General features: G+C 44.5%; 2 protein-coding genes across 2 annotated transcripts; both read left to right on the top strand.

Annotated features, from left to right (window-relative positions):
- Positions 1 to 1,873: 1,873 nt before the first annotated feature.
- On the top strand, positions 1,874 to 3,485 carry mrps12 (mitochondrial ribosomal protein S12). Its single transcript, XM_084449639.1, has 3 exons — positions 1,874 to 2,013; positions 2,316 to 2,366; positions 2,761 to 3,485. Exons 2-3 carry the CDS (start codon positions 2,318 to 2,320, stop codon positions 3,141 to 3,143), a joined length of 432 nt encoding a protein of 143 aa, XP_084305765.1. The 5' UTR covers positions 1,874 to 2,013; positions 2,316 to 2,317; the 3' UTR covers positions 3,144 to 3,485.
- Positions 3,486 to 5,700: 2,215 nt separating this feature from the next.
- On the top strand, positions 5,701 to 19,138 carry kif4 (kinesin family member 4; the record flags this gene model as incomplete). The annotated part of the gene is made up of 30 exons (XM_084449584.1): positions 5,701 to 5,820; positions 5,922 to 6,036; positions 6,273 to 6,463; positions 6,635 to 6,724; positions 7,971 to 8,137; positions 8,361 to 8,455; positions 8,595 to 8,714; positions 9,001 to 9,176; positions 9,375 to 9,436; positions 9,974 to 10,106; positions 10,221 to 10,279; positions 10,445 to 10,550; positions 10,981 to 11,088; positions 11,195 to 11,374; positions 11,507 to 11,610; positions 11,747 to 11,891; positions 12,402 to 12,512; positions 12,620 to 12,703; positions 12,815 to 12,928; positions 14,531 to 14,686; positions 14,810 to 14,907; positions 15,123 to 15,252; positions 15,358 to 15,528; positions 15,662 to 15,784; positions 15,954 to 16,031; positions 16,330 to 16,431; positions 16,668 to 16,829; positions 17,782 to 17,910; positions 18,105 to 18,215; positions 18,932 to 19,138. 30 exons carry the CDS (start codon positions 5,701 to 5,703, stop codon positions 19,136 to 19,138), a joined length of 3,747 nt encoding a protein of 1,248 aa, XP_084305710.1.
- Positions 19,139 to 21,742: the final 2,604 nt, after the last annotated feature.

Raw genomic sequence — 21,742 nt, 5'->3', positions numbered from 1 at the left:
CACATGTGAGTGCGAGCAGGATATGTTTGCTGCATTCTTTAGGTTGAGAGCTTTATGCCAGTCCAAACCCTGTGTCCCTGTAACCTTCCCACGTTGAGATATGGCCGTTTCAAACCTCCATATTGACAATGAATGGGGAGAATTTATTTTATTTTAAGTAAAAAAAATGTATGGAGGTGAATGGGCAGCTGTGTTTGAGCTGCTCTGTGGCGCCCCCCTCGGGTCGGAACCGGCAGGGGGCAGTTCGGTGCACTCCGGGCTCACCCCCCACACACCCCAGTCCAAATCCTATGTCTCTAGCACCCCACATGGGGAGCTGGCTTTGCTCAAAATTTTGTTTTAATTTGTGTATCTGCCCCGTGATTCGGATCTGCTCCAAAATATAGTGAGTTCTAAGTTGACCCATGCTACACCCCTCCACTGAGTTTCATGAAAATCGGTCTGGTTTTTGCGTAATCCTGTTAACAAACCAACAAACCAGTGATCCAACATACACCACCGAAAACATTAGGCTACTTTCTACCCTGCGCTGTCGCTGGGGCAGAGGTAATGACCACACCACCATCTATGGAGTTTTTGTTGTTGTTGTTGTTGTTGTTATCATACGTAGTACGGCACACATTACTCCATTACTATCAATGGGCAGAGAAAAATTATGATCTTTGAAGGCTAATTAATGAGTGTTCAGAGATTGAAAAGACAATGAAGGTGTGTTCATATAACAATTCCTTGTAGCTTGGTAGTGGAGAGGTCCCCCAGAAGTCTTTCTCCAGAGAAACAAGCCTACATTGGCTGGAGAATGAGCAGAATAAGTTATATGTTGTTTTAGGCTACTATGTAAATACTTTCAATCTGATGACAGTCAAATCCCTTAAAATCACTTGTTTTTAAGGCATGCAATTGTCTTGCCCCTTCCTACCTCATCGATTGCCTGTCCGAATATGTTCCAAACCGTCGCCTTAGGTCGTCCAGTGCTGACCTGCTGAAAATGAAGTACAAAAGACATGGTGAAGCAGCCTTCTGTTTTTATGGACCAACAGTTTGGAACAAACTCCCATTACTCCCATTGTAGATTATGATAGTTTTAAGAAAAAGCTCAAGACCCACCTTTTTACTCTTGCTTTTAATTGATTCCATATTTTATTTCAATGTTGTTGTTTTATTGCTCTTATTTTATCTTTCTATCTTAATGTTGTTTCATGTTTGTTGCTTTTCATTTTTACCCTGTTAGGCTACTTATTTGTTTTTACCCTGTTATTTTTGTTTTTGTTTTTACTTGATCTTGTATATATTATATATATATAATATATATATATCTTATATATTTTATTGCTCTGACCTAATCATGGTTTTATTACATTTTTCAGCTTTTTTTTTCACTCTGTTATCTGATAGTTCATTTATATCTTCTAATTTGCTCTTTTTATGTAGGCCTAAACTTTCTTTTTTTTTCTTTGCTGAATTCTATGTTATGAAAGGTGCTAATACAATTTATTATTATTATTATTATTATTATTATTATTGTTATTAATTGAGACTCCAATGTGAGATAGCCTGTTTTCAAAATTGAATTGATTGTAGTCCTGGACAAAGAGATCAATCCATTGTCTGTTGATAGCCTATTGATGATCTAATACTGATCTAAAACTCTCTGGTGATGTATTTTCAAAATGAAACAGTAATAAAAAAACTTGTATTCAATTTGTTGACAAAATATTTCAAACTGTACTGATTTTCCAATATAAGAATGCATTGACATTATCGCACTGTAGGCTATGTAGCATACCAAGTGGTTTCCTCCGCTCTGGCGCGTATCAAAACAAATGCACCTAACGTAGCCGGAAGAACTTCAGGTACATCGTACATAATACTTCCGGTGTCGGTCAGTGCAGAGAACAGCAGCATGATATTTTTGTTATTTTCTCATTTACACGTTCTAAAGTAGCTCATGTTAAACTTGGCAGATATTTAAATAATTTATCGTGGTTGGCTCTGTTGGGGGAATATAAACAAGTAAGTAGCGTTATGACTATGCCTAATGCCAGAAATTGAATAACCTTAGCTAGCTATCCTATTTACTGTATATGGCTTGCTAGGTTGGCTAACTGCTGTCAAAGCAGGTAACGTTATCTAGCTATTGCAATAGCCCAGTTACCTAGCTACCAACTTTATAATACTCAGTAACGTTAGGTAAAAACCTTCGTTTGGCATTCAGTGACAGTCTTATTATGTAGAATACACCAAGTGAAATGCTAGCTAGCTATTCATGTGCTTTGTTCACTTTGAAATAACCTCATCTCATGGGTCTTGTTCAGGGATGGCGTCACTGTGGAGTCTGAGACCAATGTTGACACCATTATTACAAGGTACCAAGCTGATTATCTTTTATTTTTTTCCTCAACAAATGTTTCCAGATGTGGAATGCTTTGCAAAGAAATGAACAATTTAGTCTGTATGTGCCTAAAAGCCTAAACTGTATTTTTCTTTCATAACAGTCAATTTTCCTTGCTACTTTAACAAAGGCTCTGTCTTTGAAGACGAAAAGGGATTCCTTATCTCTGGCATCCAACAATGTGTCAGTCAGTCTAAATTAACTTGGAGATTATCCTACCTACTAGGTTAGACAAACACATTGGATACTGGAGATAGGGAGCTACATCTGACTTTGCAGACAGGAATAGCTTCTGAAAAAAAAGCGTCCTCTCAGGGTGCCAACTATTGTTGACCATAGTCCCTCCCTCCCTTTGTGTCTGTCTACAGTGTCCCAGTCTCTCTCTCTGTGGACCGGACCTCTCTTCTCCAGAACCATGGCCACCCTGAACCAGATGCATCGCAAGGGAAAGCCGTCACCACCTCCTCCTCGTGTCAGTGCTACTTTTGGCCGTCCTCAGATGAAGGCGGTTATTCTGAAGACCATGATCCGGAAACCCAAGAAGCCAAACTCTGCCAACCGCAAATGTGCCAGAGTTCGTCTGTCCAACGGAAAGGAAGCGGTTGTCTTCATTCCTGGGGAGGGACACAACCTTCAGGAGCATAACGTGGTGCTGGTGCAAGGGGGCCGGACACAGGACCTTCCAGGAGTGAAGCTGACGGTGGTCAGAGGCAAATATGACTGCGCTCATGTTGTAAAGAAGAAACAATAGCCTAGGCTTACTGATGGGAATGAGAGAGAGGGTGATGGACTGGTCCTTCGTAGAAAGGATGGGAAATGGGTGTATCATATTCTGTATGAAGAACGCTTGCTAATAAATGTGCTCTGGTCTGTCTCAGATTGATCTCTTTTATGTCAACAGATCTTTATGTATACTACTAACCCAGGTTTTACTATCTCTTTTCTCTAACTTTCTTCAAACATTCTTCAAACATTCAAGACCCTCACCTCATCGTGTCTTAATGTTCTGTTTTCGGAAATCAGCATTCAATCTTCGGCGACAGATTCATGTTTTTAATAATCTTTCTAGTTACATAACAATGCTACTATTGTGTAATAAAGCCTTATAATTTTACATGTTTGGTATTTTGTTTCCAAGGTGGTAGTAGTAATACGAATAATGGATTTTGTTTATAAAGCACTCTTCAAACTTTCTAACACTGAAGGAAAGGTGGCTCCACAGGCAAGCCCAGCAGAGGAAAGGGGCCTGTCTCCCATTGTGTGTAGTTGAGTATTGGGGACTGCAAGTAGGTCAGAGTCAGAGGAATGGAGGGTTCATGCAAGACATTGGGACTGAAGAAGTTGACATAGGTATGAGGGGACTAGACTAATCAATCTGGGGGGGGGGGGGGGGGTGAGCTGATAGCAAAGTAAAATTACAGGACCGGGGGGGGGGGGTCTTTATTTCGCCATAAAGTGACACACATTACAGTGAGCGGCGACACAGCACACAGCACATACATGCAACTTTTTGCACTTCAACCGCCGGTGAAAAGTGTTCCCTGCATTTATCCCATCCCGAGCTGTCCTCCTTCATGGGCAGCTATCGTATCGTTCATGGCGCCCGGGGAGCAAGTCCAGCTGCTCAATACAGGTCTTGGTCAGGGACCGGACTGAAGAAGAGCATGTTTTTCATATTGGGTTATTTTGGGAGGAAACCCTTGCGAACACGAGGAGAACATGAAAACTCAGCACGGCCCGGAGACCTTGCTGTGAAGCGACAGTAAGGTACTGCGCCAAGGTAGCCTGGTATGACTGCTCAAGGACTCTTCGGCACACGCCGGGAGCGGAGATCGAACCCGGCCGCTCTACCTTCCGACCTAGATCAACCTAAATAGCCTAATATCCCCACCCAGTGGTTACTATTGAAACCGTGAACTAGGAGGCGGTTGCGCTGTACCCTAAAACGAAAATATCTTCGTTCAAGTAATTTCTAAATAAAGGTCCCATAGGCATTGAACTAGCCTACTAGTATTTCGCGGGTGGTCATTTATCCGCGTGAGAATTGTAAAGTCAAGTCAAGTTTATTTGTAAGCACATTTAAAAACAGCCTAGGCCGACCAAAGTGCTGTAGGCCTACATAAATAAAACACATACAGATTAAATACAGAGCAAAACACAGCAAGACAATAAAATACACACAGATTAAATACAAGGCAATATAAAGCAAAACAATCAGACACACACAAGACAACGTGAAGCAAAGCAACAAAGCACAAACATAATGCAAGACAAGCCAAAGCAATAACACAATACATGATAGCCTACTGACATTTATCATTAGTCCCCTGAGAAGGCTAGTGAATACAGGTGGGTTTTAATTTAGATTTAAAAGCACCAAAGTGTGGCGTGTGAGCGTGAGAAGAGGCTGAAAAAATGCGTGTGAGGCTTGGCAGCCCTGGATTGGACGGTAATTTTTAATCATCGGATTCAAATAAACTTGAACGCACGCCGTCGGATGTCACCGAAGACGCGTCGGAGGGGCGGAGCTTTGTGTTTGAAAATAGAATAGAAGGGACAGCGAAACTCGCGAGATTATGTAATCTCACGTGGCTATGAAAGTGGCGGGCAGTACAGAATTGAACAAATCATCATGAGAAATAGGCCTACTGCAGGAATTATTTTAAGTTAACAACAGCAGCGCAGCCGGAAACTAAACAACGTCATTATGTTCTCGACGAACTAGCAGCAAGTGTTAGCTGGATAGCGACGTTGTGATAATGTTCTTTTCTCGGCAATAATTGTTACCGTTTAATTTTAATCATCGTTTGTTTGAAGTGGCAGGATTCAGCAGAAAAGTCAAACAAACCGTCCTGCAAGTTCCAGACAACGCGTTATCTATCTTGAGAAAAGGTACGTTAAGGAACCATTCACAACTTATCCGAAAACATACCGAACTCGCTCTGCTGACCGACTTTCTTTCGTAAATGGCATCTTAATGACATGACAGTGTCATTCAGGGTAGAGTGAGCTAGCTAGCATCTCAGTGATCAAGCTAGCTAGCCAGCTAACGTTAGCTAAACAGTCTTTGATTTTGATAACGTTGACTTATCAATGGCCACCACCACGCCACACAGTTTGACAAGTTTTGATAAAAAGTCAGCAGCTTGCTAGATAACTATAACTTTAGCTATAGCTACTAGCAGCCTCACAAAGGGATGCGCAATTTCTTATGCTTTGACTCAAGACAATGCTCTATCCGGTAGTATACAGTAGTATATAGTATATTAGCCAATCTGCGATAGACATTAATTTTAATATTTTGCAGAATGAAGGACGACGTTAAGGTGATTCCTGTGCGGGTCGCCCTGCGGTGTCGTCCGCTGGTTCCAAAAGAGATCAACGAGGGATGTCAGAGCTGCCTCACATTCGTGGCTGGGCAGCCGCAGGTCAGCAGCTAAATGTTTACATCTCTAGATTCATCAGGCCAATTTCCTTTTCATGAGAGTGACCCAACTTTTGCTGCCTTGCTTGTCTTCTTCAACTCCAGGTGATTGTTGGCGCTGAAAAGGCATTCACGTATGATTATGTGTTTGATCCAGTGACCGAGCAAGAGGAAGTCTTCAATGCTGCTGTTGCACCATTGTTGAGTGGGCTTTTCAAAGGTGACCCAGATAAGCATTACCTCATTGCTACCAGTCATTAAAATGTTCAGTTTCCAGCCTGGTTGTAGTTTTGCCAAGCCAATGTCCAAGTTGCTGTCAGTGTTCAAAGTCCTTGACTTTGACTATTAGAGAGAGATCTGGTAATATGTCAGTTCACATGCACACTCACTATCTTCAATAATCACACTTGTGTGAGTAGAGAGAGCTGACAGGATGTGTGCAACTCCTCCCCCCAGGCTACCACGCTACAGTGCTGGCCTACGGGCAGACAGGGTCAGGGAAGACCTTCTCCATGGGGGGAACCTACACGTCCAGCCAGGAGAATGAGTCTACGGTCGGCGTCATCCCCAGGGTGGTGCGGAGGATCTTTCAGGAGAGTGAGAACAGAACGGACAGCGAATTTTGTTTGACAGTGTCGTATTTGGAGGTATGTGAGAAAAGTGGACCCTCCAGCCCTAGAAAATATTAGATTATGACTATTTATTTGTTCTTTGTAAAGTCTAGCCTAGTTTGGTAAACATGTGGCATCTGTTGTGATTTGCGAGAGCCTCTGGGAGTTGACACAATTTTGATTTCCTCTTAACCTTTTTCGTGTTAGATCTACAACGAGGACATCTTGGACTTACTCTGTTTGTCCAAGGATAAGCCAAGCCTCAGCATTCGGGAGGACCCGAAGGAGGGAATAAAGGTTAGTGAATGACAGCTGGTCAGTAGTGGATGACAGTGATTAGTAGTGGGTGATAGTGGTTTGCAGGGTTTTTCCTGGCTCAGAATGAGTCTGGGGGGTGATGCGCACACAATTTTGGGGGGAAACCTCAGTTTTATGCCGAGTAGCCTACCATAGTATATATTCTTTGCTGTCGTTCTGACTGAGCTCACTTTTCACAATCGCGGGAAGATACTGATAACCTGTCTATTAATTATCTTGATTACTAGTGGTCCAAACCATGGACAATGCAAGAAAGAGGGATGGGCTGCACTTGAAACAAGCTATCAAACACATTTGGAGAGGATTTGAATTGCTATTTATATTCTCAATTTTTGGCACTGGTGATTTTCCTTTGGCTCTGGCTAAAATCTCTTTGGGCGGTGCCAAAAAATCCTCTATGCAGGAAAAACCCTGGTTAGTAATGAATGACAGCTGGTTAGTAGTGAATGACAGCTGGTTAGTAGTGTGGTGATACCAGACTTTGGAGATCTCCGCTTCCGAAAGTCTGGAGACATCTCCATGGAAAATCATTGCTAGAACAGCGCATAAAACTGACGCTACCAGAGCCACTGCCTACATCTCCAATAGGGTGAAGGATCCGCCTTACCACACACAAACTGGAGTGGAGAATCAAAACATTGAAATCAGAACATGTCACTGCCCTAGGGTGAATGACAGGTGGTTAGTGGATGAAAGGTGATTAGTGGTGAATAACAGGTGGTTAGTGGATGACAGGTGGTTAATGGATGACAGGTGGTTAATGGTGAATAACAGGTGGTTAGTGAATGACGGTAGTTGATGAATGACATGTGGATAGTAGTGAATGACAGGTGGTTAGTAGTGAATGACAGGTGGTTAGTAGTGAATGACAGGTGGTTAGTGAATGACCGGTGGTTAGTGGATGACAGGTGGTTAACAGTGAACAGCAGGTGGTTAGTAGTGAATGATAGGTGGTTAGTGAATGACAGCTGGCTAGTGAATGACAGTGGGTAGTAGTGAGTGACAGGTGGTTGATAAAGCAGGAAACTTCTAATGAAGTAAACCTTAAAGGAGACATGCTTAATATAATCAAGAAAACTAAGAACATACAGGTATGAGACAGAATAGGAAAGCCTGGTCAAGTCAATGTCAGTCATCGTAGATTGCAGCATTAGCTTACACTGTTTGGCGGAATAAATGCTTTGTGGAACACTTTTCCATGTTAAAATCTTCCCTGCTCTCTCAGATCGTGGGTCTGACGGAGAGAAAGGTGGTCTCTGCCCAGGAGATGGTGGGCTGCCTGGAGCTGGGCAACTCGTGCCGTACGGTGGGGTCCACGGCCATGAACGCCGCCTCGTCGCGATCCCATGCCATCTTCACCATCACCCTGGAGCAACGCCGGGGCGGAGACAAGTCAGTATGCTCCTCTACTCTCCACCCCCGTTGCCTTACTAGGATTGATATACCTCTCCTGCCGTCAGGCCTCTTCTTACTCAAAACACTTATCCTCAATGACCAGCAGCATAAATTCAGATTTGTAAATGAGAAAAAAATCAGCTCTGTGAAAACATTGAGGATGCTAAGACATGCTTTGTTTTTGTTTTTTGATTTTGCCCTTCTGTTTTCAATTCTGTAGAACTGACTCCATTGTGTCGAAGCTGCACCTGGTGGACCTGGCCGGCTCCGAGAGGCAGAAGAAGACCAAGGCGGAGGGAGATCGTCTAAAGGAAGGTGGGTGGAGGCCAGACAGTGTTCTTACAAAGCTGGTGGGTTTTCATAACCTGCACTGCTAACTGCCTATTCTGTTGCGCCAAGTGACGTGTCCTAAAACAGAACCTTTCTGACGTTATACTGTCATCCTGTGTCCCAGGTATCAGCATCAACCGTGGCCTGCTTTCCCTGGGGAATGTGATCAGTGCCCTAGGGGATGAGAGCAAGAAAGTGACGTTTGTGCCGTACAGGGACTCCAAGCTCACGCGACTGTTGCAGGGTAAGACACATGGGTTGTTGACACCGCTAGAGTGAGCACTTCTATTGAGGACCTTACTATCAAGCCTAACAACAACACAGATAGTACCAAGATAGAGCCGAGATGCATGAATAAATGGCACTTCTGGAGAAATAACAAAAAATATATTTGTGGTTGCATATGGCCCCGGGGTTTCTTGAGATCCTAGCCTGACAGATATTTCCAGATTACCTAAATGTATTGTATCAAAGTGAAAGTGGACCTGAAAATATGTCAGTAAAGATTGTTTTCCTGATTTTCCCGTTAGATTCTCTGGGAGGCAACAGCCACACATTGATGATCGCGTGTGTCAGCCCCGCCGACTCCAACATTGAGGAGACCAGCAACACCCTGCGCTACGCGGACCGAGCCCGGAAGATCAAGAACAAACCCGTGGTCAACGTTGACCCCAGAGCCGCCGAGATGAAACGCCTGAAGCAGCAGGTACGATCATGGAGTCGCCTTACGAAAAGTCCTTCAGACATCATTCCAAACTCACAAAGGGTTGAGAAACTCATATTGACACTAATTGTTAATATTCAAGTGATAATCTCAAACGGGAATGGGGTAATGTCTGAGGTAATGTCTGAAGTGTTCCAGTGTTGTCTGATGTACTGAGATGTTTCTCTTCGTGATCCACAGGTGCAGGAGCTGCAGGTGATGCTCCTGCATGCGCGTGGGGGCGTGGCACCAGCGCTCAATGGGTAAGGACACATTCCTGTCCGTTACTTACAGTCCAGTAAATATAAAACTGTAGAACATGATCTCTTATTTGCCAATAGTATTGGATTTACCAATATATTATTGTATCATGATGGGTAGAAGACGCCATCTACAGTACCACATTCATGTCCTCTATTAAAAGGACTAGTTTGGTATTTAGTATCATAAGCCCGTTATAAGGTTATTTACGATCATATACAATGGTCCATTGAATATTTTTGAGAGACTGCACTCTTGAGGTATTAGTGCTCATTGGTCATGTCACAGCTAAGTAATGGGTAACCATGTATGCGCCCATTGCCCATGAAGATCCATTGTATGGTTAGCTGTGACATGAGCAATGAGCACTAATATCTCAAGGGGGCACAGTCTGTCAAAAATTGATATGGACAGTTCTATTTGATGATAAATATCCTTATAATGGGGCTTATGCTGAATACCAAACTACTACTCTATTAAAGGGGGACTGAACAGTCCTAACGATTTAAGATGAAATGCTACCGGCTCACTCTGACTAGGTCGGAGCCGGCGGAGAGCGTGGCCAAGCTGCTGGAGAAGACGCGCCACCTTCAGGAGGAGAACGGCAAGCTGTGCCGGGAGCTGGGAGAGGCGGCCGGTCAGACCGCCCTCATGTTTGAGAGGATCATCGCGGTGAGCAGCTACGCTAGGACGTTAGGGCGGTGGTGTGATACAGCAGGACTCCATCAGCATTATTATCACATGATGCCAATAATCACATCAACACTTCTTTCTTTGTTGATATAGACAGAGCAGGCGAATGACAAACTGCAGAGCAAGCTTGAAGAACTTAAGCATCACGCAGCGTAAGTCTGAAACACGCACAGGATGTCTTAAGTCTCTAGGCATCAGGGGTAGTTTAGATGTCAAACTCAGGATGTCTTGTCTGTTAAGTCTGTATCTGGGGTAGTTTTCAAACTCAGCTCATCACCACTTTCCATCACCACTAAGATCCCTTCCCTCCATGGCAGGTGTAAGGTTGACCTGCAGAGGCTGGTGGAGACCTTGGAGGACCAGGAGCTGAAGGAGAATGTGGAAGTGATTCAGAATCTCCAGAGCATCATCCTGCAACTGCAGGTACAGCCAGCAGAGGGAGCTCTCACAATCCTCTGTACTAAGAGGATATCTACAACAGCCCACAGTTGATACCTTTTTTTATTATTTGCTAACAAGAAAATTGAGAAAATGTCCAGAGGAACTGTCTTCCCCACTACCTTGTATTGTGTTAAACCAAGCTGTTATAGTGATGCCATAAAGCATGCTTGGGTCAGTAGTATGTAGACCTGGGTCAATTACATTTTGCAAACACGGGTCAAATACTCGAGTGAACTTGATTTGTCTTACCTAGTCCAATAAAACAAATGAATCAGTCCCATCAGTGACAACTGTAAGGCAAATCAAATACACTACAATTATCTTCAAATGCTTTTTGCAGTTAAACCAGGTCTGGCGGTATGACCCGAGTCTGCCTCATCCACGTGTAATTCTTGTATCCTTGTCTCCTCAGGATGAAAGTGCTGGTATTGCTGCCTCCATAGAGGCTATGGACTCCGAAGACTGTGGGGGAGAGGGTGGCCCTCTGGGACCTGGGACTGGTAGCATAACCCCAACAGATGGCTCCCCTCGTGTACGCCTGGTTATCAGTTCATGGTCTTGTCTTCGAACGTCACTAAAGTTATGAGCTCACAGTCACACCTCTCTACCTCCACCTTCGCACACAGGCCGCTGCCGCAGCGGATGAGCACTCTCCAGAAGGCTTCACTACCCAGCATGCTCTGCGTCAGGCCCAGATGTCCAAGGAGCTGATTGAGCTCAACAAAGTCCTCGCCCTGAAGGAGCAATATGTCAAGAAGATGTGCCAGAACGACAGCCAGCTGGAGCCTTTGCAAACCGAGCACCAGGTAGGCGTGGAGCTGACGGGAAGGAATGGCCGAATTCAAAGGAGGCGCCAGATGTAGCTGAATGGAGTTGGTAAACAGAGGAGGTAACCAGCCAGCATCCAAACATCGTTTGTGCACCATGTTATCTTACAGAATAACATCAAGGACCTGCAGACTTCAGTGGGATCCCTGCAGAAGGAGAAGGAGGAGCTCATTCTGGCGCTCCACTCTGCCAAGAAGGACACCAACCAGGCCAAGTAAGGAACCGTTTAAATTCCACCGTAATGTTGTTATTTACAATTAGTCATCCGATACAACTGTTGTGTAAACATGACACGGTGCCACCAACGCGTTGTTTGTCTGGGCCTTCCCTCCGCTGGTGTCTCTGCCCAGGCTGAGCGAGCAGCGCAGGAAGAGGCTGCAGGAGCTGGAGGGCCAGATCACCGACATGAAGAAGAAGCTGCTGGAACAGTCTAAGCTCCTGAAGCTCAAGGAGGCCTCTGTCCGCAGCGTGACGCAGCTCAACCAGGAGATCAAGGTGCTCTGATGGAACTTACTCACTCCTGACTCGCAGTATTGAAAGGTTGATTTGAGCGGTGTGTAGAGTTTTTTTGTATTTTAGGGATAGACCGATTATTGGATATTCAGCATTTTTATAATAATAGGTATTTTTTATTATCGAATTGCCAATAAAATTCATTAATTTTAAGCTACTTTAAGCGCTACTGCGGCTCTGATGCAGCCGACTGTCTGTATTCACCACTCTGGTCTCGTGTCCCGCCCACAGCACTGTCTGACCAGCACAGGCTACATCTATAGACTAAACAGCTCTGTCTGACCAGCACAGGCTACATCTCTAGTCTGAAGGGCGTTTGTGTTATTCTAAATTGACATCACGTTTAAAATTTTCACTGCAAATGTATATCGGTTCCAAATATCGGTTCGCAGGGCTCCTTGTTTACTAATAATCGGTATCGGCCCTGAAAAAGCCATATTGGTCGGCCCTTAGTTAATTCCTTGCTTGTTTGTGTTTGCTGTACCTGTCTAGGCTATGAAGACGCAGCGCGTGCAGCTGATGAGGCAGTTGAAGGAGGACGGGGAGAAGTTCAGGGTCTGGAAGAACAAGAAGGACAAGGAGGTGCTGCAGCTCAAAGAGAAGGTTAGCAGCGTTTGGTTTTAAAGTCTGCGTTCCTTCCCATTTGACTGTTCGCTCTGCGGACGTTTCTATACGTCGTCACCAACCATACCCCCCTCCTTCTGTAACAGGACCGTAAGCGTCAGTACGAGATGCTGAAGCTAGAGAGGGACTTCCAAAAACAAGCCAGCGTCTTGCGTCGTAAAACTGAGGAGGTGATGATTGCTTGGTGCTATTTCTTTCTTTGTTTGATTTTGTTCGATTTCTGAGCTGTGGTCTGGTGTCAGAGAAGCAGTGCTGTTCTGAGCTGCCGTTCTCTCTTTCAGGCTGCGGCCGCCAACAAGCGGCTGAAGGATGCCCTGCAGAAGAGGAGCGAGGTGGCCGAGAAACGCAAGGACGTCCCCAGCAGAGGGATAAATGGAGTTGCTGGCAGAGTCAAGGTCCTGCCCACCTCGTAACATTAGTCATTTAGCAGATGCTTTTATCCAAGTCGACTTACAATAATTGCATTTAACGTAGGTAATCAGTGTACTACTACTTGCCAGAACTTAAAAGTGCATATACTTTCTAAACAAGTGGGTTACATAAACTACCCCTTGTAAATAGTTAATAGATCTTCCACAAACTGTTAGTTAATGAGTTATTCCATCCATCCATCCATCTTCATCCGCTTATCCGGGGTCGGGTCGCGGAGGCAGCAGTTCCAGCAGGAGGCCCCAGACATCCCTTTCCCTAGCAGCATCAACCAGCTCTGCCTGTGGAATCTTTAGCCGCTCCCAGGCCAGTGCGGAGACGTAATCCTGCCACCTAGTCCTGGGTCTACCCCATGGCCTCCTCCCAGCCGGACACGCCTGGAACACCTCCCTAGGGAGGCGCCCAGGAGGCATCCTCACTAGATGCCCGAACCACCTCAACTGGCTCCTTTCGACGCAAAGGAGCAGCGGCTCTACTCCGAGTCTCTCCCGGCTGACTGAACCTCTCACCCGATCTCTCAGGGAGACCCCAGCCACCCTCCGGAGAAAACTCATTTCGGCCGCTTGTATCCGTGATCTCGTTCTTTCGGTCATGACCGATGAGTTATTAAGGATGTGTTAAACATTTGTCGATATTCAGCTAATGATTTACAACTATCCTTTATAAATAGTTAATCTACAACCTGTTAATTCGTTATTAATGACTTACTAAATGTTTAATAGTTGGTCAATGAACTATGACCTATAAATAGTTAATAGATCACTAACAAGCGATTAGTTAACTTCTTACTAATAACTTGTTAAATATTTGTTAATAGTTGATCCACCTAGTTGGTCCCATCTGGCCTTCCATCAGGGGACCCATCTAAAGACAAATTAATACATGTTTAGGAGTAGTTTAATTTAAAGCTGCTAAGTAGAAGTGGGGAGGAAAAAAGCAGAGTGTCCAGAGTAGAAAAGGGGGGGTTGGCTGGATAGGGAAAGCTGGCGACACATACTGGGAGGGAGCTGGACATGAGGATGCCAGGGGGCCTCTCTAGGAGCATGGGAAGCCAGTTGGAAGACCTTGGCCGGGAAAAAGGGGGAGGGGGGGCTGTCCAGGACCTGGGTGTAGTACAAGAGGGCAAGACACTAGGGAGGAGAAGGGGCGACAGGGTTAGTCGCTGTACTAGGTTTTTGCAGCAGTCAGGGGGATTTCTACCAGATACAGGGTGGCCTGCAGGAGACGGGATGTCCATAGGGCCTGTTTAGAGTATAAGAGGGAGAGACTCTAGGGAGGAGGGAGGAAGGCAAGGTTAGTGGTTGCACTGGACTTTTACAGCAAACACAGAGGTTTCTACCGGACTCAGGGTGGTCTGTCAGTGACATAGAGGCATCCACTGGACCTGGTCAGAAAATAGGAGGGAGAATCTGTGGAGTGAAACAAGAATGTGAGCTCTAATGATCAGGATGGCGATGCTATGCTATAAAATGTGTGTCTGTGCCTGATTGTGTGACTATGGCATGGCCTAAACACATGGTGTGTGTGTGTGTGTGTGTGTGTGTGTGTGTCTGTGTGGGGGCGGGCAGACCTGGCTCCTGAATGAGGTGGAGGTGCTGGCGAGCACAGAAGAGGCACGGCGCCACCTGAAGGACTTGCTGGAGGACAGGAAGATCCTGGCAGAGGAGATCTCCCGACTCAAACAGCAGATGGAAGCAGGGGACCGGCCCGCTGCCAAGATCAGAGTGAGTGGTTGGGGCCCTTCTCTACAATACTTAACCTTGACAAAATGTAGGTTGCTACATGATAATGGCGACATACTATATATATCCTAATATGTTTTTCTTGGTCTGTGTCCCCCTCCACAGCGTCGAACTCTCATCATCTCTGAGCTGGAGAGCCAGGGGGAGCTGGAGGCGTCTCTGGGTAAACAGGTGGATAACCTGGAGACTGAGATGGGCCTCAGGTGAGTCACTGAGAATTGTCACAGTGATGCTCTGATCTGAAACTTTCACACCCTGTTCAAAACATAACTTTATTACTCTTGTAAACGGTGAGTCTTTTAGTTTGCTGCCCCTCAATGAGGTCCTAGATGTATTGCTCATATATGATAAAACAATTACTATTTCAACTAAACCACATAAGATCTCTATTGACTGATTGCCTTTCAAATCTTCTTAGGAGTGCCCAAATAGCTGACCTTCAGCAGAAAGTTCTGGATGCAGACAATGAGGGGCGGTTGAAACAACGCTGGGACTCCATCACTACTTTAGTGGAGTCCAAGTGTGCCCTCAAGGTCCTTATGTCAGAGGTACATACAGCACTACATTTCAGTGCCAAGATGATCAACTTTAAGTCCGCACAGGAGGGAGAGGTTTACATGGCTAACCACCGAAACACTTGATTGCCTCCACAGCTGGTGTCTGCCAAAACGGCCTGTGCTAAGCTGGAAAGTGATCTGAAGCAGGAGAGGGGTAACGTCCTGGATATGCAGAAGTTGATGTGCGATGACAGGAAGCTGATGTCGGACATGGATGTGGAGCACCAGCAACACCTCGTGGAGCTCGAGCAGAGACATCAGGAGAAGGTAAATTGCGGTTTAATCAGACTTTACGAACCTTCTTTCAACATGGCTTCTCTATCCTCCCGCCTACATCTCATCCTGTGTTTTCATCCTTTATTTTTGAGTTGGTTGTTTAGAACTTCCTTCCTCTCCACAGGTCCTGTACCTCCTCAGCCAGCTGCAGAGTAAGCCACCAGGCGGGGAGTCCGAGGAGAAGACGACGGAGACGCATGACACTTCAGAAAGGGAGAGAGAGCTTCTGCAGCGCCTTAAGTTCCAGGTGTGTCCCCGCGTCCTCTGCTACAGAATCAAGTGATTCTTATATGGATAGAGAATTGAGGAAAAAGACTTGGTGATGTCCTCTTTCAGAGATGGGTCAGGTCCATGAGGATACGTTTATGTCCCCTGACTTGACCCCTCCCCTCAATATTCAACCCGTGTGTCGATAGGAGGAAGAGATTGAGAAGATGCGGGAGCTGAGTGAGCAAAACCAGAGGCTGATGGAAGAGAATGAACAACAGAAACAGGTAATGGTTATTGTAAGATTGGTGTGATGTGTGCCCTCCTTCTGGTCTTGGTGAGGACAAGCACTGCAGCATTTTGTACTATTTGAAGTTGGCTAATAGCTGTCTTTGGTAGACCAGATAGGAGAGCATTACAGTAATCCAACCTGCTACTGATAAAAGCATGCATTAGTCTTTGAGTGTTGGCCTGGGAGAGAAAAGATTTCACCTTAGCAATGTTTCTCAAGTGATAAAAAGATGTCCTAGTCACATTCTTCAGTTAGGTTGATGTGACTGTAAAGATATTTTTGTGTGTCTGCAGAAACTAACACTGCTCCAGTTGGCCAGTAGTAAAAAGATCAACACCCTTTTGCCAACTTCTACTAAGTCCCCAGACGACTCATTTGAGTATGTCCCACCAAAGGTAAGCCACCGCCTACCTCCACTCCATACATGCTTGTTCTGCAAATGGTCCAAGCACCATCAGTTTGGACCTGGACTTCTGACCCTAAAGCCTAGTTTACTGTATAAGACAAGCTATGGCTCATGGCACATAGCTCTGAGCATAGCCATAGCTTGTCTTATATACAGTATAAGCTAGGTTTAATTTTCTTGGTTGTTGTGTTCTCATTGATTGTGTTGTCTACCGGTTTCCTTCAGCCCAAAGGACGGCGCTTCACCACAGCCCGCGCACCCCTGGCGATGGACATCGACATAGCGGCGCTGGTAGAGACCTCGGAGGAGGAGGAGGAAGAAGAGGAGTGGCGCCCCGAGGCCAACGACAAAGGCCGCAAGCCCTCCAAGAAAGCCAAGGCAACAGGGGTAAGATGGGGTTGTCCGAAGATTCATTCTGCACAGTTATTGCATGATTATGATTGTATAAATGAGAATTTCTCACTGACTTTGGTAATAGAAACAAGAAAAATTGTCAACAAAGTCAAGACACAATACAGTCATGGCCTTCTTAAAGGAGTAGTAAAGGGAAAAATCATCTTTAGCTCTGTTTTAAGGTTACTTATGATCATATACAATGGTTCAGATCAAAACGTTTACAAAACTAGCACTTTTGAGAAAGTCTGATAATTGCTCTACTACCGTTTGTCATACAATGGATGTTACCGTTTGTCATACAATGGATGTTGGTGGGCACCTTGAAAAATCATTAAAAAAAAAACATCAATTTCAAAGACAAGAAACTCACGAGGTGTTAGTTTGCGTTCTGACATATAATTCGCCATAAAGTAAGATTCTAGTTCATCTGGAAATGCTTTTTTAAATATTTAGCATAGAACTATTTAGTCGCAGCACATAAGTGTGTAAACTTCCGCAAACTAGGTAGCCTAGCAAAATAATAACAATAGCTACCGTAAATAGTTCCGCTTCCTGAATCCCCTCTGCGGATTGATCTACACATCGGTCGCGTCAATACAAGTCAATGGATTTCATAAAATTATCAATAAAACCCTACAGGATTCATACTTTGCGGCGAATTTGATGTCAGAACACCAACGGACAGCAATTACCCCCTCGGTGAGCTTCTCGTCTTTGAAATCGAGAGTTTTACATGTTTTTGAAGGATTTTTCAAGGTGCCCACCCACATCCATTGTATGACCTAAACGGTGGTAGAGCAATTATCAACTTTCTCAAAAGTGCTAGTTTTGTCAACGTCTTGGTCTGAACCATTGTATATGATCATAAGTAACCTTAAAAACAGGGCTAAACATGATTTTTCCCTTTACTACGCCTTTAAGAATTCTGCGTGTCTCCCTTCAGTGTGCATGCAAGGGTCGCTGCAGCAACAAGCTGTGCCGGTGTCGCAAAGGAAGGATCAACTGTGGAGAGAACTGCCAGTGTGATCAGGAAAAATGTAGAAACCTGGACACCCAAGCATCCAGCCTGGTGACGGTGAGCTCAGATTTCTATACAAACTTAACCAATAAGTCTAGATTTCTATACAAACTTAACCAATAAGTCTCAAGGAATTAGTGAATTCAGTGTTACTGGTGTGGAAAAGTACTATTCTCATAGCATGTCTGACAATAAAAAGTGCTTCATTAAAAAAAAAAAATAGTGCCGTTTTTGTCTCCTTCCCTCAGGACTCGAGCGAGGTGGATGATGGGTCAGTTTCTATACCCCAAGACCCCACAGCAGTCAGCATCGGGGACTCTACCTTCTTCAAACCTCCCTGTGTCACACCCACCAAGAAGGTAGGCAGGCGCCATCATGAAACATCTGTGTCAACACTTGAGAGGGCTGGGTAGTCTTAACAAATTAAACCATTTATCGAGCTTTTACTGTACATTGAAGCAGGAGTGGCGTCCTGACTTGGATTAAGATAGTCGGTGTTGCAGAAGTATTTTTTAATTTCATTTGGCAGGGAGTCCCTTTGAGACAGATCTCTCAAGGGAGCCCTGCTTACACACAATACTGTACAGATGGAAATACAAAATACACAAAGATATACAAATTACAAAACATATTACAAAAATAATGTCTACATAATCAAAAACTGGCATGAAAGTGGACTCATTATTTCTCAGGAGCATGACCATTTTCTATATAAGAAGCCAATTTTTACTCTAAACTTATTGACCACATCTTTATCCTCTTTGAAGGAAAGCTTGTTTATTCATATGCCCAGATATTAACATACAGGGACATGTTTAATATGAGCACCGTCTAGCTTTAACAGTAATTTAAATTCCACAAATGATTTCCTGTAAATACAGACTGCAAGAGCCTGGTCAACTGTATAGGCAATGGCGTAAACCAGTGTCATTAGCATATAAAATGCAGGTTACAGATGCAGGTTAAAACTTTATACAGACCAACCAATATTTGTTCAAGAAACATACTTTACATGCCTTTAAACTTGGTTAGATATGGCATATGCCATAGCCATTCATTTTCCATGTTCTTACAGGTGCTCAAAGAGATAGGAGACATGGGACACCTGCCTACAGACCTGAGACTGGAGAGGAAACCTCTCGCTGAAGTGGAAGAGGATGAGGACGAGGAGGATGAGGAAGAGAGGAAGATGGCCAGCATCCTGAAGAAGAAAAAACGAGTCCTAGCCAGCTTCCAAAACAGCTTTTTCTCTGGTTGTACACCAATTAAGGAGGAGTCATGAGGTGTCTGTTTGTGTTGTGATGTCCTGAAGTAGTAATTTTAAGTGTTTTTCTTTTCCTTTTTTTCTTCCTCAAACCCTTCTTAATTATTTTTACTTTTGTAATGAAATGTTTTGAATTGGTAGAATTAATAAATGAATAAATAGTGAATGATTTCTGTGCAACTTTGTTTGATGGATTTGGACATAAATGCATATTTTGAACAATTCTAAGTGACTAACAGTCTAGTTTCAAAGGATTGCAAAGGTGTGTGATGTGCCACTTCTGCTGTAGATTGTACACTAGATTCCATACTTAAAGTCCCAGTTAACCAAAATCAGAGATTTGCTTGAAAACACATTCTATGTGTTAGTGATGCATTGCTGATAACATGTAAAAATGGGATGAACCATGTGTAGTACTGAATTGTGAAGTTAGACCAGTTTTGTGTTTTTAACCAGTTTTGATTTCCGGATTTTCTGGGCGGGCTTAAAACGGGTACCGGATGACGTAGAGCGGTGTTCTTAGCATATCCCCGCCCTAACACTATATAAAGCTAGAACGGATTTGAATCTCCGGTTTTCCTGCTCAATCTTGAGTCTAGAATTAGCTAGTTTTAACCAACAGTCTAGAATTAGCTAGTTTTTCTTAGTTAGCAATGCCTATGCATAAATCTAAACGAAAATGCATCCTTCCTGGATGCCAGCAGGAATGGGATGATAAGGTCTCCTTCTTTCACTCCCGAGTAAAGCTGAAATGAGAAGCAAATGGGTTAGCATTTTTGAAGAGCCATGGTGTTACAGAGTCTGTCACCGCTAGCGCCCGCCTCTGCAGCAAACATTTCACTCCCGAAAGCTTCTGCAATTATAATATGAGGCTTTTGGGTTTCACGGACTCACGACTGGTCCTGGTGAATTCGGCGGAGCCAACCATCTCCCTCCCCGGCCTCCATTCTCCTGTCGCATCAACCTTTGGTGCCGACACCGCTGCCTTGTGTGCTTATAGCTTATTAACGTTATAACGTTAGCTAGGTAACGTAAGCAATAGGAAAATACACTGCTATTAATATACAAAATATGTCTTGACATGTATGTGGTAATGTCAGCTATGATGAATTATGTAATCTTAGGAGGAATTATAGCTAACATTAGCTATGTAGCTTGTTTCAGATGGGAGTGTGTATATAACCTTAGTCTAGCTAACAGCTAGCAGCACCGACCAGGCGACCACCCACCAAATAACGTTACGGATGATATATTATGACTATAAGCGTTAACTATACAGAAACTGCCTGCCATATTTGTGGCACCTGATGGGCGTATGGGTTCACCGGTAATGGTTACAGTATATTTCTCCAGCGGGAGACCGGGAGGCGGGAGCGAGGGGATGGTTAGGTAGACCAGGTAGACCAGGTAGACCAGGTAGACCAGGTAGACCAGGTAGACCAGGTAGACCAGGTAGACCAGGTAGACCAGGTAGACCAGCTGCAGCTGGAGAAAGACGCACCCTCTCCCAGTGAAGCGGTGCTCGGCGGCTACTGGCTGAACATTCCAGTTCTGTTGGATATGTTGCGGGAAAGTTGAAGCCGAGTGCTCGTCGGGACAGACTCATCCACTCTCGTTGGCAATGTTATGTGTGAGAATAATAATTATTCTCACACATAACATTGCCAACGAGAGTGGATGAGTCTGTCCCGATTATCAACTCCGGTAGTACGCTTCTTCGCGCTATCAGCGCTGTTCAAGCCAGTGACTAAAAGGTACATTTTAAACAACTTTTTCCATTGATCCCAAGGGACGACAGGATCGCCTGGGAGGGATAGGAATGGGTCCGGAGGTGGCAGGGAGAAAATAGGGACAGACTCATACATTCCTCGTTGCCTGTTTTTGTATTTTGCATCTAAGGGCAGTAACACTGGCGCGTTGGTATAGAGTAGCTACAGTTTTACCTGTGTTTGTCAGGAGATAGGTTAGGAGGAAGCATCTGTGCGTTTGATTCATTAGACAAGTGTAATTTCAACTCCTCTCTCCACAAAGCTGTGCCTTCCTACCACAAAAGAGACGGCGTGCCAGTGTGACTATGCAGACCAGAGAACGGTACTATTTGACAGGTTCTTCCCTCCACACCCCCTCCCCACGCAATTGGGTGTGGCTTCGGTGCCTTCAGCAGACACGCCCCCACGGTCTCAGACCAGAGAATGCTGCTGATTTTTAACCGATTTTGAAGCCTTATTTTATATACTTAGCGACATTTTTAATCACTCAGATTTGGCTGGGTGGTTAATGACATGTTTTCCTGTGGTGTGTGAAGCTCATAACAAAAAATTGAACTGGGTTAACCTGGACTTTAAGAGATACAGTTCTCTCCCTTCCTGTCAATTGACTCCAATCACACCTATATTCCAGTCAGGATGGTCTTAACCCTCAGTTTGTAGGTCTGTGCTATGTATGGGTTGTTCCATAAAGCAGAATTGCTGAATTAGCAAATAAGATCAGAGAAAGTCTGCTTTTTTTCTCAAGTTGGTATAGTTATTAATTTTTTCGATACATAGATTACAGCAACTTGTGGGTTGATTGGAGTACCTGGTGTTGAATTGTGCCATGACCTGGTTCTCGCAAAAACAAATG

Source organism: Borostomias antarcticus, assembly GCF_949987555.1.
Source record: "Borostomias antarcticus genome assembly, chromosome: 15".
In the NCBI taxonomy this organism is placed as follows: domain Eukaryota; kingdom Metazoa; phylum Chordata; class Actinopteri; order Stomiiformes; family Stomiidae; genus Borostomias; species Borostomias antarcticus.
Note: the sequence above shows the minus strand (reverse complement) of the source record. Positions and strands in the feature narration are given on the sequence as shown.